The sequence below is a fragment of the Gouania willdenowi genome, chromosome 2, assembly GCF_900634775.1.
Source record: "Gouania willdenowi chromosome 2, fGouWil2.1, whole genome shotgun sequence".
Classification (NCBI taxonomy): domain Eukaryota; kingdom Metazoa; phylum Chordata; class Actinopteri; order Blenniiformes; family Gobiesocidae; genus Gouania; species Gouania willdenowi.
The window spans coordinates 3,940,491-3,966,094 of NC_041045.1; the positions used below are offsets into that span (position 1 = coordinate 3,940,491).

Sequence of the window (25,604 nt, forward strand, 5' to 3'; positions counted from 1 at the left end):
ATTGCAGAGTAATGTCTGGTTTTAAACCTTGTCTTGACTTGTTTGAAAGAGCAAGGGAATGGGGGGAAGAGGGCCGGTATGCATTCATCTCCACACCCACTTCATGCCCTCTTACAGTACAAAATGCCTCTGATTTATGACTTCTTAGAGAAATATTTCTGATATTTACCAATTAAGTACTGACGGAGGATGATTAAACCCCCACTGTGTGTTTAAAACCTCTATAAAAACAAGGTCAAACAATGCTTTGTAAATTACCTCTCTTGATTTCCTCCTACTGCCATCTTCTTATTGTCTACGAATGAGAATGACAGAGTTGTTTGTGCAGCTTTTTAATTCATCTTTGTTTGTACATGTCTGTCCTTGTCTGTTTTTTATAGGGGGAAAGGGGACTTCCTGGGCCACCTGGAATCCAAGGGGAAACAGGGATTGGCCTACCAGGGCCCAAGGTAGTGCCATCCTGCTGTTGTGGAAGATGAAGCCATGAGAACATAACGATGTGTCTCAACCCGTTTGTTCTATTTTTACTCTGTTTGTAGGGTGATGTCGGTTTCCAGGGACAGGCAGGTCCTCCTGGCCCCCCCGGCATTGGCGAGGCTGGACCTCCGGTGAGGACTAAACCAGTAGAAACACCTCACACACTCATCAATACCGTGCCCACAATTTGCCATTGACCTGTTTTGAAAAGAAAAGTAGAAAAATTGAGCCATTTATGGAAGATGCGGCCTGAGCCTGATGGATAGTCATTGATGCCAACCCATGAGCCAGTTTGATTGATCTGATAAGAACATCTACTCAATGTATGGCAATATAAATGTATTCTGATGATTGTTGATTAATTTGAGCAATGAGTTGGTAGCGCCTAACAGCCTCTACTTGATCAAGAAGGTTGAGTTTATGCTTCCTTGCTTTTTATGGGGGTAGGAATGAACAGAACACTCTCTAAAACTTGCATCATTGAAATCCACAACAATGTTGAACTACTGATTTTTTACATTATTGCTGACTATTGATCTTCAGTTGAACATCAGTCAGCTGCTGAATTATTTGACTTCTCTTTTTGAGAAACACTTCACCTCGCCTTCAATATTGTAGAGTGTAATTGAAATATCCAAATGAGCAGGAATCACCTGGTTCTATTTCATAATATTTCATGAGAGGTCTCACTATGTGTATCCCATAGTGAGACATCTCACTCATATTTACTCATAGACCCGGGGTTATATACATAACCTTAAGTTTTTATTTACAATTTGAAAAATGAAATACTCAAATTTTGGAAACTTAAGAATGGATTCATGATTGTCAGTAATAATAATACCACCCCTAGTCAACATGGCTATTTGGTAGCTTTAAGTTAATACACAAACCAAGCCAAAATTTCCTGGACAATGCCCTTATCTACACAGGTTGGGACATTGACTTCATGAAATGACTCATGTCTCTGAAGCAACTTTTAGTCCAAGTGTCTAAATGGACAATGAATCCCATAGTTTTAAAAAGCAAATCTATTCAAACATTTTAACTAGCATTTAAATAATAATAAGAAAAAGTCATACAAACCCATTGCTTTATTTATTTTCTACATAATTTCAGCTATTTTTTCTAAATATTTCTAGGTTAAAAAAAGCTGAAGCCTAGGATCACACAATCGTTCAAAAACTGTGCTACATGCTTTGACATCAGCCCGAGTTACTGACATTCAGTATGTTTTCAACATACTGGTGACACACCTTAATTATATACCTATACTTTATATTTCCATAATTCCAGTGTGTGCATATTTTATACATGTGTAACATGTTTAGTTTTACTGACATTAGTAAAATCACAGTAAACACTAAAAGTTTACCTTTAGCTTTCACAGCTTTAAAATGTTAGAGAGTCAAATACGTCATAAAATACCTGTATTACAATCTGATTGTCCCACAGTAAATTAAAGTAAATGATAAAGGTAGAAAGATGATTTACATGATATGAAAATGATGTAGTACTGTAGATTTTGGACGTCATTGAACACTGGCAAAGTCAGGTTTCATTTGCAAATGATAAATTCAGTTATAATTACATGTTAGCATTCTTTCCAGTATGCGTTAGCTCCCATAAAGGCTTGTTAGGGTTATTATATTATATTATGTTACCAAAAACTACTAAGGCTTACATCCTTCCACTATGGTTTGCTCCTTAGAAGTGTTATGCTAGCAAGCTATGATAAACAATTAGACAAGTAGCTAAAGAGGGTCATTTAAATATATAATGAATGTGTTTGTTTTTTTCAGGGCCCTCAAGGACCACAGGGAGTGCAAGGAGAGAGAGGACCACTGGGAGAAGGTTACCCAGGACCTAAGGTGAGTTAGCACATGTTTTCTTTCTCGTGGGCTTTTCCCTAAAAGGCTTGTGCGCTCCTTTCCTGTAAAAGCACTGGAAACAAGGTCACTTTGAGCACTCGTAGGCACCTCGCCGACACGAAACCATCTCCGTCTGCACTCCAGACTTCTGGATGCAATGACGGAACACTGACAGTGTGCCTGCGTGCAAGCAGTGATAACACAACACAGAAGTTCCATGAGCGCATATACATTACTTCACTCCCATGTTGCTGATTGATCATCACGGCTTGAGAACATTTGGACGTCTCAGCGCTGAATGGAAGATTCAGAGACATTATGGGAAAACCGCCAGGACACCTCCACACATGAGAGTTTCACTGACTCAGCCAGGGAGAGAGGAAGGAATCATTTATAAAGTCTCCGTTCACACATGTGGATCAACACACACAACTGTTTCTGATTTGGAAAACTGTGTTAGAAAAAACACCAAAGCATACCAATAATTAGTGGCAACGCCCTTCAACAGAAAGCACCCACGTTCATAGTTCTGAAGATCTGTATTGATTGTAGTCCACATGATAGGTGTTTCTGCCAGTAGGTGGCAGTGTAGTGGAAATAGCAAATTAATCGTAATATTGTGATGCGATGATGGTGAAAACAACCATAGAAACACAATGATGGTGTTGTTCAGGGATGAGCAACTCTATTACAGCGGGGGCCACAAAAATGTGAACGAGGGCCACATTATAAACATTCATGTCAGCATTTAGAATGACAACAGATTTGAGCATTAATACGGGGGGGGAGGTTGTTACCTTTTTTTGTTTTGTATGTCTGGTTTTGTTGTTTTGTGAGTTTTTGGAGTCGTGTGTTTTTGTTGTAATTATGTGTATTTTGTTGACAGTTTGTGTGTCTTTGGAGCTATTCTGTAATGTGTTGTTGTTTTTTGTGTGTCATTTTGTTTGTTTAAGTGGTCGTTGTGTCTCTTTGTTGTCATTTTGTGTATTTTTAGGTTTTTGGTACTTTTTGCATTTTGCCGTTGATTTGTGTATTTTGGGACCTATTTTGTGTCTTATGTCGGGCTTTATATTCCTTGCAACTTCTTGAAATACAATTTTTGGGGATTTGTTTTGGGGGCCACACAACATTAGGGCCACATGTGGTTGTACTAGAAAATTACAGAGTGACACACACACACAGTATCTGCACTTTTGGCCTTCCTGTGTTTCAAACCTGTAGCATCCTGACTTCACCTAAATTAATACATCCATCAGGGATATCCATCAAATAATTTGCCCCCGAGTGACATGTTCTGCTCCAATGGGCCTTTATGCAGTCATTTCATCTGCTCAAAGTCCCATTAATGTGTTAAAGCGTTGCTTTGTAAAAATGTGTGTGCACGCCCTTTGATATCACAGCTGTTGGGTCACACCACAGCCCTTTGTTGTACTCAAAAAAGCAGACAGATAAATTGAGCGTAGCCGAGTCACTGGAATGTCTTCGGGTCATGCTGGATGCTGTTTTGGCTTTATTACAACTGCACAGAGCAGCCTCTCATCACACTGTGCACTGTTTAAAAATAATTTGTAGTTTTTCCACTTGCTCTGCACCTTCGTCTGATTTATTGCGGGGACGTGATGGCACCGGCTGCTTTTAAACCTTTAGACGAGGTGTATCCTCTGCCGCCTTGGGGCTGCACTTTTTCTTTTCCCTTTCCTCGACAGATTTGAGTGCCGCGAACCTGCAGCAGGCGTGTGTGCTGCAGCGTTCCTCACACGGCGAGCCTCAACAAGCTTCACACTCTCAGGAGCTCTGTGGCAAAATAAACCCCTTTTTTGCACTTCATTAGCACCTCAATCGACTCAAATCTCAAACCTGAGCTCAGTACTCGTATTCAAATGCAACCCTACTTTGGAGGCGTGCGTATGTGTGTATTTCTGTCACCCTTGTTTGACTTTATGACACAGTAGTACTTTCTCAGGTGAAGTTGGGTGTCTATGAAGCAACCGCCGTCGTGCAGTGCACTGTCTGTCAACCCGGATTACTGCTGTAATCCCTCAATCTGTGTCTGTGCCTGTTCTTTCTGCCTTAAAGTGCTCGCAGATCCTCTTCACAAATGTGAACACACACACACAAAAGCTCATGTGGGAGTTTGTGAAGGGATTAGTTAACTCCTGAGGAGAGTTTACAGCATATTGACTCATAGCTGGAGTTTGAGATTTTTGCCAGGGGGGGCAAAAGAAAAAATACAATTAAGTGTATAGACCACATGTGTCAAACTCAAGGCCCGGGGGCGAAATCTGGCCCTTTGGATCATCTAATTCGGCCCGCAGGAGAAAGTAAAAATGACCGGGAAAACATGAATCATTGTGTAAATGTGACTGAACAATATTTGCAGGGTTTTCACACTTTTAGAGGTCCTTATATCACATGATTTCTGTCATTTTTTATTTAAACTAAAATTCTTCCAAAGTCTTTAAATTTTTTCTAAATCTTCCTTAATTAAATAGGAATTGGTCACAAATGTAGGAAATTTAAAGTGTAGGTCCTGTTGGGATTGATACCTGTCACTTACTGCTTGGATATTGTCGGTTTCTTACATATTTTCTATTTTATTTAAACGTAGAAGTTCAAACTAGGAAACAATCATGTTGCAATCATTTGTTTTTCAGAATAAAATCTGTGGCCCACTTGAAATCAAACTGCTTGGTATTTGGCCCCTGCACTATAATCAGTTTGACACCCCTGGTATAGACCATCTCGAGATACGAGCAAACCACAATGTGTGTAACACATACAATAATGCAAAAATGATTAGTGACATAATTGATAATGTTGACAACAAATACTTGCGTTGACGCGTCGTTTAATGTTGTAAATTTATGATAAAATCAGGCAGTACCATACATGACCTGCTGGGTGCAGTGTCGCTTCAACATTTACATTGTGAAGAAGAATTGCGCAACAGAAAAACAACCGAGTCACATGACTCGAGCGCCAAAAAACAACTTGTATTTTTTAAAGAACCATGAATTCATATATATTTTGTACAGTTACTGTGTTTTATGGTACTTAAAATATTTGTTTATTATGTACATTATACTAAGAACTGTATTTTTTCAAATTAATTGTGGAAAACTCTAATGACACGTTGGCTCCACCCAATTGTGCCTTCATTTTAATAACAAATGTAAAGTTTTTTGAAGCATTGATTCTTCATTCTTTGTCCCGTGTGAACAATACAGATTCTTTTTTCTTCTGTAACCAAAGTATCACATGCGTTTTTAAAATTCAGTTGTAGTCTTGTTTTAGTCACATGACAAAGTGTCATCTACGAAACCCGACGTACATTTTTTTTTTTTTGGTCAATAGAAATAACAATGGTTGCAACCGCTTTGTTTTGGATCTGTCATAGGGTTAGCTTTCCTCCTCGGAATCACTAGAATATCATCTCTGTCTCCTTGTTTGTGGTTATAAATACATAAATAAATACAATTTGGCGGAAAATGTGGAAAAAAGGACAATAAACACTGAGAGAAGATGGGTGCGAATCAGAAACACTGACCCTGTGTCTACACGACTACGTCACATCCAGTCGAAAACAGACATTGGTTGTATTTATGGTTGTGTTTTTTTTTTTTTTAAATTCACGTGTAGGCCTTTGGTTTATTGGAAATGTATAAAACATGACCGGTGTTGGAAACATGACTAATACAGGTCTCCTTCAAGCCCTGTTGAATATTTAGAGTCGCTATGGAAATACGAAATAGCCTTAAGCGTCTTGCTTTAACCAATTACCGGTACACACTCTAACTACTAATGATGCCCCTTAAGTCTGTATTTATACTCGTATCTACATGATTTTTCTCGCGTTTTACCGTCCTTGTCTGTGTCCAACATCTGCAGTGCATCCTCCACCAAGTGCACATTTGCTTTGTCGGGCCGTGTAAAATGAAAAGAACATTTATTAGGAGCCAGGCTGAGTGCGACCATGTGTCCCGCTGTCTGAAGGCTGCTACACCTGTTGTATAAAATTTTTATTGAGCAGGCTGAAAAACACTGGTGTTAGTTAGCACCTCAGCAGGCGGCGGGATCACCATCTCCCACCTGGTGCAGGAAGCTGAGCTCATTCTAACAGTCCACGGAACTGTTAGTGAAGTTTCTGGAAAGCAGAAGTAGACATTTTCTACGCCGTGAAATGAAAGATATGGAAGCTGTGTTCGTGAGGAAAGTACGGTGTAACTGTAATCAATTTTACAGTGCAGTCTGTAAAACTTACAGTTAAAAGCTGTCATCACTTACGCAGAATTTACAGTTTAAATGATACATTTAACTTTGTTGGCTTAACATGACAATTATGCAGATTAAGTGATTTCATTTCTAGTCTTAAATGCATTTTTCTAGGCTTATCAGGAAGGTTAACTTCACCTTCGTGGAAACGATCAAAAATGTACATTTAGCTTGAAATTACCTTGTATTTATCGAAATGTTTTACAGGACTATACATGTATATCTGGGAGTTTGTTATAGAATAAATCCGTTTAATGGACAACTTTACAAATATTTTCACATATCGTAAATAATCAAATCATTAATCATTAGAAAAAAAGTAACTAAATCCAACATATATCAGTAAAGTGCAGATAATTGTTGGAGCGGAGAGTAGATGAGAACGTAAGTATACAAGCAGCTATGACTCTATTTCCCCACGATGAACACTGAAAACCTGGCATAATAACATGGCTGGTATGACAATATGTTGTAAATCACCACTAAATGCATTGATTTAATCTTTCCTATGATGAAAAATATATGAATTAATAATCAATTCACTCGAAAGAACCGGATTAATTTAATGTTTGACTCGGATGAAGTTGGATCCATAAAGTGAATCAAACTTACATACAGTTTAAAACCAAATCATTAAAATAATGAGATATTGTCGGTGTCCATTCTCGTTTGTCACTGCGCGCTTTCAATGGAACAAAACCCTAAACTTTACTCACTGTTGAACTTCATTCTGAGACAGTTGCCATGCCAACGCCTGCAGAATCTTTGCCGTTTACATGTGACTGAAGCCGAAGCTTGGACTTCTTTTTTATGACGTCACAAATCACTGTCTTATCCAGGGATAGGAATGTTAAAGGAGCCCCCTACCTCAATAAATAATGCAGATAAATCAGTCTGATTTCCACCACTGGTGGCTAAGAGTCATTCCTTTGGTCTCTGTGGGTAACTGGCTGATAGTAAAATGTCTCCCAACATGCCCTGCGTTAGCGCCATCAGTCTGATGCTTTCTGTAAAACACCATGTCTCTGTGTCCAAGTCAGATTTAATCTACTAGAAACTAAGTTAAAGTCAAAGAAATAACAAGATATTTTAATTTAATTTCAATTTAAAATGAATAGAAACGGCACAACAAAATGTTTGTTCTTTAAAACCTCAGATAATTTGAAGCTTTTAAATGAAATGACTGAAAACTCTTACTATTTGTTATTTATACAAATTGTGGTCAGTTGAATAATTAGATTTTATTGCATTTTTAACTTCATGCTCATGCTGTTGTATCTGTATTTTATTCTGTCTGTTAATTGTCTCTATGATTTCTCCTGTTTTCTATCTTGTTTACCTGCCCAGGGACAGCGGATGTAAATGAGCTATTATCTAACTGTGGTGCAATTATCTGTTGGACAATTTTCCCTGTTATTCAAACAATAAATGAAATGAAATGTACAAATATCTGCTTTTCCAACACAGAAAACCAAATTCAACAAGAGTTTTCTATAAGCACTTATAATAGTTACTATTTTATAGCACCTCAGAATATTGCCCTGCAAAGTAAATCCAAGATTTGAGATCCAATTTGATCGGAGCCGTCACTTACTCCATCCATCGTTTATGGACACTCGTAGTGATAATATATTTAGTGCGTTTTGTGACTCTATATCACACAAAGTGACTAGAACAGATATCACAACTTTTCCCGCTGTTATTGGCGACTTCTGCTGATGAAAACATTGACAATTTCTTGTCACCTGTACTCAAAATGTGCTCTGAATAAATTTGGGATTTCCTTCACGATGAAGGGAGAATCATCTTTATATAACTGTAGTTATTATATACAACTATAGGGTTAACTGTTCAACACATTTTTCCTTGTTAATTCAACAAATGGAAAGCGCCAGTCACTTTTTACCCTAAATTGAAACCCAATTTCGGTTGGTTTCAACCCAACCCAAGGAGTTTTTAGTGTGTAGTTAGTTATTTACTAGTTCATCCGTACTCCGTAAATGGCAGAAATCCATGGTGAATACAGGTTAATCACATAGCTCCAGATGCATCCTCTTCACATGCTCTATAAGTCTTTGTCATCCTTAAAACTCAATGAATTCTCCATTCGTCCTCACAGGGAGAGAGAGGTGTGGAGGGGCCGCGGGGGCCCAGAGGACAGGCGGGCGCTGGAATCAAAGGAGACAAGGTACGAGAAGGCTGCAAATTAGACACTTTATTGAAAGAATTGTAGAAAAAGTTCACATATAGGCAAGAAGAGAGGTGTTCATTGAGCGAGCTGTTCTATAGAAGATCAGGTGCAGGTGATAGATCAAGGTTAGATCTTGGCTAGCGTACTGTAGGAGGAGGGGATGGATGTGGGAACATTAGTGCAGCGTAGCAACAGCCTGATGTACAGGACATTGAGAATGAAAGACCATCTGGCAGATCGTACAGCTCACAGGGACCTGACGACCAGTTTGATGGTTACATAATTCCTCTTACCTCACCAGAATGTGACTGTAACATGATTGGTTTCAAAGCGCTGCTAAAAAGCTCCGCTCGCTGAGAGCAGAACGCTTTCCACGGGTGCTCCGAACCCAGATGTCGCTGACAGCTTTACTGCGGCAGCGTGTTGAAATTTATCGCACATGATTGCAGTGTTTGTTAATGTAGTAATGACAAACTAGTGCCTGCATCCTGTCCTGTAGTGTGCACTGCATGTACGGAATGTCCACGGTTACACACTGGACTGATGAAAGTACGTGGGATGAGACATTTTGTGTAAAGTATAATCATTTGGCGTTCTTTACATCAGGGTGTTTTCCAAGTGTCGTAAATCATATGCACTTTCCATGTATAGTTATTACCATTAACATTCATTCTTATCTGAACTGCTAGGGGGATTTTGGACCACCGGGTCTTCCCGGGCCACTCGGCCTCCCAGGAGTGGGCATACAGGGTGAGAAGGCAAGTACTGAACGCTTATGCATCATTTATGCATTTCTGATTTAATAATTCTCTTTAATTCAATGTTTGATCTTATTCCATAATTTCTCCTACATTGTTTTTTCTTCTTTTCTTTTCAGTATTACTTTGTTTTATATTGTATTGCACAGTTTTTTATTATTCTGTTTTTATTGTATAGTGTCCTTGGGTGGCTTGAAAGGCACTTTTAAATAAAATAAATAAATTGTATTAGTATTTATTTATGCTGTAAAGGAATGTGGATTAAATGAATTTACTGAAGGTGGGACGATGTTTTGTGCCTCGAGATACTTTTGTCTTTTTCATTTTCAAAAATATATTGGATCATATTGTCATCGTGAACTCAGAGTATTGTCCCACCCCTAATAGTAAGATAATTAACACATCACCTTCAAATGAAATGCAGGAATTATCTCAAGTTCAATACTAATAAATTCAAATTTGGATCAGTTTATAGCTGAGATAATCCATAATATCCAAGCAGGAACACAGTCAACACTCATTTTCCTTAATTTACTACAAAAAACCCTCTAAATTAAGGAAAAAGTGCAGTTTTATGTTTTATTCTCCAAATTCCTTATTAATTGATCAAAAAGCCCCTACCCACAAGTTGAAAACATCTGTTGCATAATAAATATATAGAACAGTAGGCAAGTAAGCAGCAATCCTCTGTAATGTTTGAGAACGAATTTTTTCCTAATATTTTTGATCAAAATTTGCTGATATTTGCTCTCTTTTCTTTACGCTACTTTGTGTACGCTGTTGCCAAACAAAGCAGCCGTTTCAAAGGTTTTCACATTAAATGATGACATTATGTCAGCTGTAAAGAAAAGCATAGCTTAGCTTTCAGAAAGTGTCACCGATTTAATAAAAACCTTTCATAATCCCACTGACTTTTACCCTTTTATGTGGAATTTTACGGTAATATGAGACAAATTCATAAATTATTTGGTAGTTTTTTTAAATAAATACGGGATGATTCCATTTTTTAGGGAATGGTTGACAATCCTAACAAGGGCACAGTTAATAATAGCTAATTGGGAGAGGTGACCTGAAAATTTAATGTTTAGTGTTATTTCTATGTTTACCCTGAAGTAAAACAAGTCTTTGCACTTACAGGGTATGGAGGGTCCAAGGGGCCCACCAGGAAGTCGAGGCCAACCAGGAGAGGGCATGTCTGGGTCCAAGGTTTGTGTGCAAAGCAGGGATTTTAAAGACTACTGAATGCTGTTGAATCCAAACTAGACTGGACAGAATTTACCTAAAAGATTTGATCTGTAGCTCATGCTGATGTTGTCCATGTCAGGGGGACCAGGGTTTGCCTGGTGAGGTCGGTTCCCCAGGAGAAAGAGGAGCAGGCGAACCTGGATCAAAGGTTACTCAACATTGCAAGTCATTTTTTTTTTTAAATTCATATCATCAAAGTCTTGATAGAGATCTACCATTTCATCCTCAGGGTGAGCCAGGATCAGCTGGAACGCCTGGCGTCCCAGGCCTTCCAGGGGAGGATGGGGCTCCTGGGCAGAAGGTAGCGATTAGCTTTCACGTGATTCCTCGAAAAGTTGTAGATAGTCATGTGTGATTGTATTTCTAGGGAGAACCAGGAACCATCGGCATTAGGGGGCCAGAGGGGTCTCCTGGAATCGGCTCTCAGGGTGAAAAGGTCAGGAGTGCGTGATATACCCCTGTAATTGATTGTCAGTCCGTCACTAAGTGGTATTCCCTGTGTGACCTTTAAGGGTGACCAAGGCCAAAGAGGAATCAGAGGTTTAACTGGTCCACCTGGCATAGCTGGCCCATCAGGACCAAAGGTGAGACATCAGGAAGTCCTTCTTAGACACAGGAGAACCTCTCCATTGAGAAACTAGATGTTTACCACATGGGTTGTCTTCATCTTCATCAGGGAGAACCTGGATCCCAGGGCAGATTTGGTTCTCCTGGTCCACCAGGACGCTTTGTATCTGGACCCAAGGTAATGAGTTAGAAACATTTCATAGTTTGAACAATGATGGTTCACATGAGGCAGGTAGTCACTCCAGACCTACAAAATGACAAGATATTACCTTTCAGGGGGATCCTGGTCCGAGTGGTCCTCCTGGTCCCATTGGGGAAACTGGATACGGACTTCCTGGGCCTAAGGTAAGACACTGTACATTATTATTCTCAAATTAATAAAATAATGTAAATCAACATTGCAAATCTGATTTTAGTGGATGAGATAATTTACTAAAACCTATTTTTTTTATTTGCCTGACCTTTGTATCCATGTGCCACAGGGAGAACGAGGTGCTCCAGGCCCCGCTGGTCCTATCGGTTCCAAAGGAGACGGCTATCCCGGCCCTATGGTGAGGATTGGACATGATTACATTCATATATCCAATCATAAATTGTGCACACTGCTCACTTACACCTTACATTCTCCACCCACTTATCTCCAGTCCCAGCGCTCATACAGCCATCTATCCATCAGTTTTATTAGTTAAAGTTACAGTAACTCATGCTCACTATATTTCCCTTAACTAACAGTAGAGAACACACAAAAGAATGGCTTTACATTTAGACAAGGAGGAGAAGACAGGATTTATAGGATATATTTCTTGGGTTCGACCAAGTTTTTATTTCTGACACTGATTTGTAGCAGATGTTTAGTTCAATGTGGCATTAAGACTGAACTTTTTACACTTGTACAAGAGTTATTACTGACTTATTACATCTGTGAGTAGTTGTCTGAATGATTTGTGTCGATATTTTTTTTTTTTTTACTGACAAACTGACATGAGTTCAAGGACAAATTGTTGCCGAATGAGCAGCTTTACAGTAAAACATCTTTAGCCAAGTTTTGGCCGTGACACAACATACTTGAAACCTGTCTGATATAATGGATTAAATAAAAACAAACAATGAACACTCAAAAAATGTCATTCCGCTGTGAGAAAATAGAAATACTAGGTTACATTTCATGCTGGTATTCTTGTTTAACTCGCAAGCAGTTTAAATGATGATGCGTATTGATGCGGTTGCTGTAAAAAGTGAATTAATTAGTCAATTAATTCTATCAAACTGTTACATTTCAGTCCAAATGTTTTTTTTTTTTTTTAAACATTTGGATGTTTCAAAGTTTTCATTGTTGTTGTTTTTTATTGCATGTTTTGTTCATACCAGCGGCACAGTCAGATTGCGGTCACCAGATAACATTATCACCATTTGTACCAAAGCGAATATACAGATGTGGCAAAAGTGCACACATCCTTTACTCAAGTAAAAAAGTAAATAACACGAGTTGTTGTCGAATGGGTGAAAAGAAATAGAATAAATCAACAGTCTCTTTAAATAATTTACAGTTTTATTTTACTTTACTGAAATAAAATGATCGTGTAATCTCCTCGTTTAAGTATTAAATACTTTTGACTTACTAAAGTTTATGATTTTTATGCAGATAGTCTCAAGGTACGATCTTCAAACAAAAACTCATCTGTATTTAACAATAGTATATTTTAAACAGCGGTCACGGACATTAGCTCATATGTAGCCTGTGCTAATAAAGCTAAAACACAGCTTTCATTTAGCATTTCCAACACCAAACTGACCAATGCAGCTGGTAATTCCTATCAAAGAACAAAATGACACCTTAAAAACTTACATTCAGCATTCACATCTGCAAGATTAACACAAGCAAAGTTCTGCTAAGAGGATGTGATGAGGAAAAGCTGTGAAAGCAACTAAAACACCTTAAGTGACGTAGTTTTGCTCTCACTGGACAGTGTGTGTTAAAGTAATATTTCATTGTGTTTAGGGTCCTCCTGGTTTACCTGGACTTCAAGGAGAATCTGGGCCAGAAGGCGTTGGCATCCCTGGACCGAAGGTGAGGGTGCAGATATGAAGAACACCCTTTTTAGTGCATGATGTAATGAAAATATAAGATGTGTATCATATTTGAGAGGATGTCACTGTCTGAGACAGGGGTGGACTGGCCAACTGGCATACAGAGCATCATCCCAATGGGCAAGTCCAGTCCGCAAGGTTTTTTTTTTTGAAGAGTGAGTGGAGGCAGACATGGTAACATGGTCCAAAAGTGGCAAAAGCGTTTCAAGAAAAGAGTGAAAAGTGACTAAAATGGGCCAAAAGCAGTCAAAAGTGATCAAAAAATGGCCAAATAAAGGAAAAAGGTGGTATGTAATGGTAAAGGGTAGCTTAAATGGGAAAAATGTGGCAAACTGAAGTGAAAAAGGGCAAACGTGGAACAAAAAGAGGCAAAATGTAGAGTGAAAAATGTAACAGGTGGTATTTATTGGGCAAAAAAAAAAATTGCTTAATTGGATAAAAAGTGGCCAAAAAAAATAAAAGGCCAAAAACTGGATAAAAGTGTGAAAAAAAACTTGCAAAAATGGACAAAAAATAGGAAAAAGGGATATTTATATGCAAAAGGCAGCTAGAGTCTAAAAAAAAGTGTGCAAACTTTTAGAAAAGAGGCAAAAATGGGACAAAAAAAGTTGCAAAATGGAAAAAGGTAAATAGAAGTACAAAACTTTCCCCCTTTTAAGGTTTTTTGGGCCAAATATAATTCAAAGAGCCACATGTTGAGCATTACGGCTTCTACATGGTGTCTGCTGATAATGTCGTGGGCTGGTCTGGACAGAAAATGCCAGGGCTGAATTTTTGTCTATTCCTGGTCTGAGATCATCATTTTTGTTGAGTGCGCTTCCTTAGCTTTTGTAAAAACTGAGCGATGGACTCCTTGGAGTTTGAGTGTGCACGACCCGTGTCTCCTACCGTGAGCGTTGTTACGGCAAATTTGCGGTTGACCTCATTTGGAGGCATGATTTATTGCTCCAGTCGGAGCATTGATGATTTTATAAAAAAGATTTATTATAAAATAAAATAAAAAGGAGTAAAAAAGAAGCTTCCATCCTGAAAGAATGAAAGGCAAAAGGCTCGTGGCAGAGCAAAAAGGCAAGACCCACTCTAACTAACAGTTTCACAGCTTAAGCTTTTATACAGATAACAGAAAAGTTCCACCCTGAGGTGAGGAGAAGGAGGGAGTCAGATGCCCAACAGTGGAAACATTTGAGGATGATGAAGACGTGTATATTATGAGGAAGATTGGGCGCCACTCTTATCTATCCTTGATAGTGTGTGCGTTTGTGTATATCTGCATGTGAGTTTGAGTTTTGGCCTTCAGCAGAGACTCTGTGTTGCACTGAGTACAATACAATCTGTACTGTTTAATCTAACATGATTCAGCTGTTCAAAAGTGCAAAGAGTAATGGAGTCATCATGTATTAAAACATGACAAATTGTACACATGAACACACATTTGACAATATTATGATGAATATAAAAATTGCCATAACAGCGTCATCAGTCACTTGTTGGAGGAGGATAATGAGAGCAAACAAGGGTTCACTCAGCACAGGAGTTCATTCCTTTGATGGACGCGAAATTGCTGTGCTGCCAATGTTTGTATATCTCTGCTGTGCTGCTCTTTTTTCAGGGAGATATTGGATTCCGCGGGTTGCCGGGTTTACCAGGACCTCCAGGCGAAGGCCTCCAAGGACCTCCGGTACATTGAAATTCTTTGATTACTTGTGGCCGAGACCACTTCCATGTGCACACGGTGGGTTTTCTGTGTCTAGGAACACGAGTCAAGGGCATTCTTTTCATGTGTTTACTTAAGCGGCCAGGTTCCTTTGATTCCATTTGACACACAAGCCCATGTTTGTGATTGAGTCATGCTCTTCAGAGAAAAAAAAAAAGCTCATGTTTTGTGCTGCTTGCATACTCGCCCATCACAGAGGCTGCCAGTTCATTTGTCGAGGCTATTTTTTTATGATTTCCCCTCCACAGTTTTCTGACACACTGGTGCAGAGTAGAAATGATTAGAAGCGTTTGGCCTATGGCCTCTTTGGAAAGGACTGTGCCTCAGCCTCACATATCCTAACGTCTCATTCACATTCCCAGTGCTGGTTTCTGTGCTGTCCCAGTCCTGCAGCATGAGGTTCACACACACTGAGAAAACAGTGGCAGATTCTCTTCACACTGTGCTCGTATTCATTACCGCTGCAGTCAAACATAAAGGAATAATTAACGTGTGACGCATAATGAGGCCCCTTTCTCTCGTTCTGAAGTCCCCTCTTAGGAAATCTATTTCAGTTCTTTCTTAATGGACAGGTTTTCATCCCTGTGGATCGTGCCAGCGGGTGATCTGCTACATTATGTTCTCATTTATTTAAAGCATGGAGCAGTTTAGTAGCAAGAACAATGTGGGCATGAAGTGATGAAATCAATGATTGTAGAGACTGTGACCAAAGTATCATCTATGACTTTTTAAAGATAACACTTCAGATTGCTTTTATTGGTGCACATAGACCAACTGATCTCTTTAGTTTTAATTGCTGTATATACCCGTCAATCAGATTTTTGAAAATAAATAAAAATATTCATTGGAATGATGAGTTTTATTTGTATTGCACTTTACATTTAAACAATTTTAAGGTGCTACAGAGCAGAAAATAATAATAAAAGTCAGCAGCACAATTTTAAAATGTCATTGACAATAAAAATTAGAACAAGAAGAAGAACCTAGAAGACATTTAAACAAACATCTGTGGTCACCATGTAACTTTGGTTGCTGTTTTTTCTAGCAGTGTTTTTGTCTTTTTGTATAAAGTTTGTTTCATTTTATGTTTTTATACTTGATTTTATGGGGGGTGGTTTGGTTTGGAGTCATTTAGTGTATTTTTGTTGTACTTTTGGATATTTTTCTGTCATTTGTGTGTTTTTAGGGTGATTTTGCGCATTTACTTTGGGGGCTACATAAAATTACTCCAAGGCTTACATCTGCTTTAAAGCAAACTAGTAGTGTGTAGTATGTTTTAATTTTCACAGACACAACAGCACATGTTCTTTATCGCATGCTAAAGTGACATACAGTATAACCTACTTTCTCTCTTAGGGGAACCCCGGACGTCCAGGTCCACAGGGGCCCACTGGGCCACAAGGACAAGGACTTCAAGGACCAAAGGTATTCTCCCAGATATTTTTGTATTAGGAACATCTCCTCTTATATACTGACAATTCTAGGCATCTGTGTGTCCTAATGTCAACTGTGTGTTTGCCTCAGGGTGAACAGGGGTCTCAGGGTGTGTCTGGACCAAGGGGATTACCTGGAGAAGGTTTTCCTGGAGCTAAGGTCTGTCCCTATGTTGTTTGGATCCTCTGATTGTAATTTTTAAAAGGAGAGGTTTTTAATCCATGGCATTTCACTTGTGTTGTAGGGTGATCGCGGGTCGGTTGGGGAGAGGGGGATCAAGGGGATCAAAGGAGAACTAGGGGACCCTGGAACCCCCGGGCTGGCTGTGAGTGACATAATAAATGGACGCCTCCACATCAGCCTCTCTCAGACTTATACAGATCTTGAGATTTTTCCAGAATGCTCATCATTGAGGTTCATTATGAGCATTACCAGTCTGTTCATTTGGACTTCTTCTTGTTCTAGGGGCGAGCAGGGGTTAAAGGTGAAGCAGGCCTCACTGTAGGTTTCAGGCTAAAGCCACTCATGCATTTCTCTCTTTCTGTTGAAATGTGAATACTCATTTGTGTTTGTCGTGTTCATTCCAGAGGGAAGACATCATCCGAATGATCAAGGAGATCTGTGGTAAAGTGCCATGTTTATTCACTCATCTGTTGATTATTGATCCATGTTGCAGGAGGAGGTCGGGTTTCTCTGTGGGAGCAGCTGTCTGCTCTTATCTGTGAATCGTTAGATTGGACTCGACCTCCTCAAAGTGTCATTTCAATCGTGGTCTCATGTGTTGCTTGTGATTCCAGGATGTGGGATTAAGTGTAAGGAGAGGCCGATGGAGCTGGTGTTCGTCATCGACAGCTCAGAGAGCGTTGGCCCCGAGAACTTTGAGATCATCAAGGACTTTGTGAATGCCCTGGTGGACCGGGTGACAGTGGGACGGAACGCCACCAGGATTGGCCTGGTGCTGTACAGCCTGGAAGTACGACTGGTGTTTAACCTGGCACGCTACGTCACCAAGCAGGACATCAAGCAGGCCATCAGAAACATCCCCTACATGGGGGAGGGCACGTACACTGGCACCGCCATCCGCAAAGCCACGCAGGAGGCCTTCTACAGCTCACGGCTGGGAGTCAGCAAGGTGGCCATCGTCATCACCGATGGACAGACTGACAAACGGGAGCCGGTGAAGCTGGATATAGCTGTGCGCGAGGCGCACGCGGCTAACATCGAGATGTTTGCGTTAGGGATTGTAAACACGTCCGATTCAACTCAGGCCGAGTTCCTCAGAGAGCTGAACCTCATCGCCTCCGATCCTGACTCGGAGCACATGTTCCTCATTGACGATTTCAACACTCTACCAGGTACAGAACAAATGAAGAAGACAAATGGGTGACTTCAGGTGTTAATCTATGCAGGATTTAGAATCTTAACAAGACGGATGATAAGCTCTTATTTCTACCAGATCATCTAAAACAGGAGGGTCTGACTCATTTTAGATCAGGGGCCAAATACAAGTGGGCCACAGTATATAGGCCATAAAACGAGCAATTCTATCATTCAGCAGACAGTGGATACATTTTGTGTGGCCCCCAAAGTAAACACATGAAATGACTCCAAATATACACAATAACAGTCCAATAAACATAAATAAATTCCAGAAAAATACACAAAATGGCTCCAAAAATATACACAAAGTGACTTATAACACACAAAACAACAGTAAACATACATAGAATGACTTTAAAAACGCACAAAATGACTAAAAAACCCAAACAAAAAAAGAGAATATGCAAAATCATGACAAAGATATGCAAAATTATTCAAACACAAGACGACTAGATAAGTAAACAAGACTCACAACACACGGAAACTAAAAAACTCACAGAATTACTCCAAAAACACAAAACAAAAAATACACAAAATTAATTAAAAAAACATACAGAATGATGGAAAATTACCCAAACTACAGAAAAAAAAAACAGAAGCCCTTTGTTTTTTCCTGTGTTAATGCTAACATTTCTAAATGCTGACATGAATGTTGATAATGTGGCCCTCGGATCAGACGATCACATTTCTGTGGCCCACCCCTGGTATAGAGGCGAGTGTTTCCTTCATACAGTGGTATCCAACTCAGTGCCTCGCCGTCTCTTTTTCCACATTTTTGCATGGTTTGAAAACCACCTTCATTCTATGTGCCACAGCTCTGGAATCCAAACTCGTCAGCCAGTTCTGTGAGGACGAGAATGGAGCTCTGATCTACAACAGAGTCACCAATGGCAACAACGGTTACAATGGCAACAGGAATAGCATCAATGGGAACAACGCCATCGGTGGCTACGGATACCGACCAGTTCTCGAACCGGAGATAAACAGCCGTCAAACTGGCACCAGCATTCTCAGCCAGGGGGGGCGGGCAGTCACCATCCATCATGGCAGCAAAGGCTCCTCCAGCACAGTATGTGTACCTGGGTTGGGGTAGATCAAGTTTCTCAGTTACAATTACGATTTCAATTACCCACGTTCAATTACAATTAAATTACGTTTACAGTGACCAGCATTTTTTCCAATTACAATTAAATGACAATTATTTTTTTAATCCTCAGAAAGTACATTACAATTATATTATCGATTACTAAAATCTATAATTAATCACAATTACTGAGCCTGAAATAAATAACCTAATAAAAGTGAACCTTGTGTTAGCTTTCTGTTAGCATCTCTTATGATAACGGGTCCTAAATCAGCTGTAAAATACACTAAAAACAAATATCTATCATTTCATTTATTTCCTATCTATTGATTACCTTGTTAGGCTTCCTAATCAATGAAAATATGGGTTTTAATATTTTTGGTGTGTCAGTGTACTCCTTGATTTCAATTTTTTTAAATGGTGAAAAGTGAGAAAGCTTGATATGAAACATATTTTAATAATTGCTAACTACATATAGCATGTGTAAAACTGTACATAGAACTATAACATGGTTGCCCAGTTTTCATGGCAATTACAATTATTTAAAATCAATTAAAATGTAATTACAGTTACACGATTACAATTATAATTGACCCCAACCCTGATGTGTACTGTGTGTTTCACTGTTTAACCATTGGAAACCCTGCATCTTCTGTGCAGGATTGGGCTCAATTATAATTGTAATTGTGTCGTTGGAAATCAATTACAATTATGGTGTAATTGTAATTGTAGTTGAAAAAAATCTGTTGCTGTTGTAATCATAGTTTCAAGGTATTTATTAGTGTATTTTACAGCTGATTTAAGAAAAGCTGACCCGTTTTCATGAGAGATGCTAACATAAAGCTAACACACGGGGAAGGTCACGTTTTATTGGGTTGTAATTGACTTTCAAAGGAAAAATAATAATTGTAATTGGAAAAAATGCTGTTCAACATAATCGAGTTGTAATTGAACATGGATAACTGAAGACGTAATTGTGATTTAAAAATGTAATTGACCTCAACTCTGCTTCTGTGTTCTGCAGAGTGGAGGGGAAGTGCACGTTCATACAGGGAGTGAGCGCGGGGACACATTTAACCGCAACACCTCCAACCAGCCAGACAGGGAGGATTCTTCCTCCAGCAGCCAAGGCTCCTCATCTTCATCCTCTTCCTCCTCATCATCATCCAGTAATAGAACCCTATCCTCATCAGGTGTATCTGTACAGTATGTACCGCGGCCTGCTCCTCCTAAAGGTACACACCACTCCTCTCTGTTCATTTCCTCTTTATTGTTACCACGCCAACATCTTCTCCAGCTGAGACCACCTGCTGATGTGCTAATGGACTGATGTTCAGCCCACTGGACCAAAAGATGATTGCTTATTAAAAATCTCAGCGTGACCAATATTCAGCTGCTTTAAAGTGAGGGGTTGTAGACGAGGAGCTGGGACGCGACAATGGAAGCACTTAACATTAAACATGCTGTTAGGTTGTATCATGAAGCCTTGTTACATGCTTAATGATGAGAACCAGATATGGGGTCAATTATAATTGCAATCGTGCGGTTGGTATTTAATTACAATTATGATGTCATATTTTATTATTGCAATGGCTGAACCAAACGTGAAGAGGCCGTCATTTTTAATTGGTTTACATTGAAAGCGCTACTATGGCAACTAATGTGATTGACAGCTCACAGTCAACAGAGGTCATGTTTTTATGCTGCTTTCAGCGGCAACAGACCAGACGTCCATTTAAACGGAACAAATGAGACTGAGCTATGACAAATTAATGGTTTGGGGGAAATCGACCGGGACACGGGACGTAATTCTGAAAACTGGGACTTTCCCGGGTGAATCGGAACATTTGGTCTCCCTATGCTAACAGAAAGCTAACAAAAGAGGGAGGTTACATTGCATAGGGTTATTCATTAAAGGCTCAGTAATTGTTAATTGAATTTGAACTTTAGTAAATGTTGGTTGCCGTAATCATAATTGAGTTGTAATTGAACATGGATAATTGAAGACGTAATTGTAATTGAGCCCAACCCTGATGAGAACTGTGTGTCCACAGAGACGGCGCCGTTGGATCCCCGTTGTGGCCTGGTCCTGGACCAGGGCACGTGTCGGGACTACAACATCCGTTGGTACTATGACAAACAGGCCAATGCCTGCGCTCAGTTCTGGTACGGAGGATGTAATGGGAACCGGAACCGCTTCGACACAGAAGAAGAGTGCAAGAGGACGTGTGTCGTTGCTCGATCTACTGGTACACTCCTCATTACTCTGCAGCGTGTCCCTCACACCTCAACAGCATCATTACAGTGAAAAATATGGCATTGCTTCACTTTCTCATGAGTTTTTTCCTATTTCAGGAGGCTGAGTTACCACGTCTGTCACACAGTTGGACCAGCACTCTCCTTTTTGATCAGATCTCAGGCCTACATCTATACACTGTCGTTGTGTTTTACTCCCCTTTGTTGCCCTTCCTCCAGGACTGATTTAAACAGACTTTTTTTTAAAAAGGAGGAAAGATGAATCCTCATGTGGATTCCCTCATCCGCAGGTTTAGAAAACCATAAATATTCTGCAGAGATCTCAAGAAAGGACACGATCAGTCTTGCCCAATGTGTCATATAAACAAGCTCCTCTAAAGCCTGCTGGTGTGTAATCACCTCCACAGAAAAGCTCATGCCACACACACCGTGTGTTGCTCTGTAACTCTGTGGTTGTGTCTGTTCTTCTCAAAAGGTAATGTTTTTGTTTGCACACACACACACACACACACACACACACACACACTGCCCTCTACTGGGTGACACAGGCCTCTGATGAATGTGTGTCTATTGTTACCTAGCAGTCCTGACTGTAGATACACATACTGTAATGCACTGTTTCTGACATGGTCCATAATAAATCTGATACCTTACACTAACCTGTGCAGCGATCTTTCACACCCATGAGTTAAGTAGGAGTAATAGGCTTAACTCTGGGCCTATATTTGGTGGTAATGAAAGCACTTAAGAAATGTGTATATTACGAAAAATGTGTTAATGGCAGAATTTCCTTTGTATGTTTAAAAATGATATTAGTTCAGTAAAATAATACATGTTTTATATGATTTAACTGATGTTATGTCCTACATAGAGAATATGTCTGATTAGCTCACTTTATGTCATGACTTTCCTTTTACCTGCTACTGTTTCTGTAATATAATTTACGATTAATTCCAACATTTAAAAGCCTTTTTATTCTGACTAAAATGTCAAAAAGTCTTTGCATTTACTCTCCTTACAGTTAAAACTATACTTTGACGAAAGCGATTTGCCAACTTCTCAGTTATCACAAATTTGTCATTTTTATTTTACCCAACCATATGGTGATGACCACCAGCTAGCCTACGTGAAGCTAATTGTTAGCTTCCCAAAATGATCTGCCTTCAGAGTATTGGTGACAATGTTTGCAGGTTTAAACACACTATCTTTCTCTTAGCTAGCTCTGCTATCTAGTTGACAGAACAACGGAGCCTACTATTAACCACCAACCACTTCTTTAACATTAATTAAACTTGGATACTGGTTAAATTTTAAGACTTTTTTTTTTTTTTTTGCTGTTTGATATTTGTGTCCTCCTTTCCATGACTTCCAGTTTGGGGTTAGCTGTGCCGTCGGAAAGCTGCTAGCAAGCCACGTTTGCCGCCGAGAAGGTTTGAGGTACTTTTACAAATCTGCTTTTGTCATGACGTAGTGACGTAGCTATGGTTTTTCTTTTGATTTACAGTCTAGTCAAGGAAGTGCTCCAATAATTCACATAAGTCCAATTGGTTTCATGACGCTAAAGGCATCCGATGGTTCCGACGTCCCCGGTGGAATCGTGACTCTTTAGTAAGACGGCTGATAGTGGCCGTCGGCGTTTTCAAAGTCCCGTTTCTCATCTCCTCGTCTGTGAAACTTCAAAATCTGTTTCTTGTAACCGTGTGTCACTTAGAACCAGCGTCCCCACCAAACCAGTGATTTGTATCCACTGTTCCAATGAAAACAACTGTTCTGAGACAGGTGGTGCAGCAGAGGTGGACTGGGAACACAGTTCAGCCCTGGCGTTTTCTGTCCACACCAGTCCACTACGTCAGTGGTTCCCAACCAGAGGTACGTGAACACACTGCAGTGAGTCATTTTTAAGCCTATTTCAGCCACTGTACATGTTTATCCAACATTTTTTCCATTCCTTGATAATAAACGACATTAATGGAATAAACAATATTGTGGCCTTGACATCCAACTATATTGTCACCAACATGTTATGCACATTACAAAAAATTGAAGTAAATATATTATCTGATCTACAATAAGCTACTAATTTGAGTGACGAAGGGGGTCTCCTAATCTGAAGAGAGGGATGGGGGGGGGTACGTGAGACAGAAAAGGTTGGGAAACACTGCACTACATTATCAGTGACACCATGTAGAAGCCGTTATTAAGTCAGTCACCCTCAACATGTGGCTTTTTATGTCTTCATTTTAATTATTATTCCCCCAGACAACCTTAAAAGGGGGGCACATTTTAATTCCTTCTTACCCATTTCCTTTGGCCATTTTGCAACTTCCTTTTTCCATTTTTGCCCCTTTTAAAATAGTTTGGCCACTGTTTTTTTTTAGATTTTAGCTTCCTTTTGCCAATAAATATCCCGTTATTGCTATTTTTGCCCATTTTTGCAAGATCTTTTTGACATTTTTATCCAAATTTTGTCCTTTCTTTAATTTTGTTGGCCACTTGTTCCACATTTTTGCCATTTTTCACTATTATTTGCCACATTTTGCCCATTTAAGCTACCCTATGCTATTACATATCACTTGGATCCTCTTTATTTGTCCTTTCTTTTACCACTCTTGACTGCTTTTGGCCAATTTTAGGCACTTTTCACTCTTTTCTTGCTACAATTTGGACTATTTTTGGCCACCTGTTACCATGTCTGCCTCCATTCACTCGTCAAAAAAGCAAAACAAAAACAGTTTTGTCCCACTTTGGGTCGAATGCCCACCTGAACAATTCCCGGCATGCCAGATGACCAGTCCACCCCTGGTGTGCTGTACAATTGGACTTGGTTGGTCCAAAGATGTACGTTTTTAGCTAATATTACGGCATGTGTGTATAAACCCTTTTAGCATTCATGGGCAGAGTAATTTAAGCAGTTCACAAGACTCTAGTATGTTATAAAATGGTTTGTAATGTGCAGTGGCACAATAACATTAGCTCTCTTAGCGGGCAAATAGCAAAACTTAGTCTTCATTTGTGTCAAAAAGTACTTCCTCCTAACCTTGAGATTCTCTGTAGGAATGATCCTATATTTGTGTATCAACTTAATTATTAATTAGTTACTTGCTCCTCTTCTCACCTCTTTTATTATACGTTAGACACGTCTTGATAAGTGCTGTAGTCTGATCTATCTTTAGTGCTGCCCACGGGAGACGTATTACCTAACACCACACACACACACACACACGCACGCAAGCATTTAATCAGAGCGCAGGAGGAAGCGGACCTGACAATATTGGCTCCCATCTATCTAGTGTTCGACATGTTTAATATAGTGAAACGTGCGGTTTTGTGCACATGGGACCATCCTGATATCGGCTCATTCAACATCGTCATCGTCAATGCACTCCCACCATGAGAAGTTCAGCTTATTTGTGAAAAGAGTTGAAGCGCTTCAGAAAGGTCAAAATATAACCAATTAATCCTGCAGGATTGTGACATACAATATCAGGAATCAGTACCACACATGAACATACTGTGTGTGAGATCCTTACAAATATTTTTAAAATGACATGGAGTCCTGGAGCTTTAAAAAATCAGCGTCAAACTAATGGACACATTTTTTCCTCTCAACAATAGCTGTAGTACAGTGTTTATTTAACATTATAATTGTCTATATTAAATCTGTGTGCTTTCTTCTCTTAGTCTTAATAAACTATTATATATGTATATATGTATATGTTTTTATTAATCATCTGCCTAAAGCCTTTTTATTATTACGTTAACAACATGTACTTTAGTAGCTTAAAGTGTTAGTAAATAGCTGCAAGATTAAATCATGTACATGGTACTTTACATTATTTTGAACAATAGCTAAGATATCTGAACTTTCTAAGTAATTAAAGTAGTTTTCACTCAAATTTATTGAAAAAGTTCTACTAACTTAATTGTGTCAAGTTGGTGTAACATGTTCAAACTTTATGAGTTACTTTAACTAATATTTTTTGAGTAAATGGAACTACATTCATATATTTATTGTTATATTACATGCTAAGAATGATAAAATCATGTTATTTATGTTGTTTACAAAAAAAACTTAATTCATATAGCATTATTTTATTATTTATTTTATTTATTTATATATAAATAAATAAATATAGCACTTTAATTTATTTTATTATTTATTTTATTTATTTATTTATATATAAATAAATAAATATAGCACTTTAATTTAACTGTTATCAAAAAGTACAAGTTACCAGTCATCCAACCTTTTAAGTTCTGGAAAATT

At 39.0% G+C, this 25,604-nt stretch overlaps 1 protein-coding gene across 2 annotated transcripts in view; it reads left to right on the top strand.

Annotated features, from left to right (window-relative positions):
* The window catches only part of LOC114475948 (collagen alpha-1(XXVIII) chain-like), a 38,859-nt gene extending 16,863 nt beyond the window's left edge, over positions 1-21,996 (top strand). For both annotated transcript variants that reach the window (XM_028467180.1, XM_028467174.1), the window contains 25 exons: positions 381-449; positions 540-608; positions 2,280-2,348; positions 8,740-8,808; positions 9,501-9,569; positions 10,707-10,775; positions 10,894-10,962; positions 11,044-11,115; positions 11,182-11,250; positions 11,327-11,398; positions 11,491-11,559; positions 11,658-11,726; positions 11,864-11,932; positions 13,381-13,449; positions 15,079-15,147; positions 16,540-16,608; positions 16,708-16,776; positions 16,862-16,942; positions 17,083-17,118; positions 17,205-17,241; positions 17,415-17,972; positions 18,813-19,066; positions 20,106-20,316; positions 21,136-21,330; positions 21,437-21,996. In XM_028467180.1, the coding sequence (XP_028322981.1) occupies positions 381-449; positions 540-608; positions 2,280-2,348; positions 8,740-8,808; positions 9,501-9,569; positions 10,707-10,775; positions 10,894-10,962; positions 11,044-11,115; positions 11,182-11,250; positions 11,327-11,398; positions 11,491-11,559; positions 11,658-11,726; positions 11,864-11,932; positions 13,381-13,449; positions 15,079-15,147; positions 16,540-16,608; positions 16,708-16,776; positions 16,862-16,942; positions 17,083-17,118; positions 17,205-17,241; positions 17,415-17,972; positions 18,813-19,066; positions 20,106-20,316; positions 21,136-21,330; positions 21,437-21,444 (2,559 nt within the window). In that variant the 3' untranslated portion in view covers positions 21,445-21,996. The remainder of the gene's footprint in view (positions 1-380; positions 450-539; positions 609-2,279; positions 2,349-8,739; positions 8,809-9,500; positions 9,570-10,706; positions 10,776-10,893; positions 10,963-11,043; positions 11,116-11,181; positions 11,251-11,326; positions 11,399-11,490; positions 11,560-11,657; positions 11,727-11,863; positions 11,933-13,380; positions 13,450-15,078; positions 15,148-16,539; positions 16,609-16,707; positions 16,777-16,861; positions 16,943-17,082; positions 17,119-17,204; positions 17,242-17,414; positions 17,973-18,812; positions 19,067-20,105; positions 20,317-21,135; positions 21,331-21,436) is intronic.
* The last annotated feature ends 3,608 nt before the right edge of the window (positions 21,997-25,604 follow it).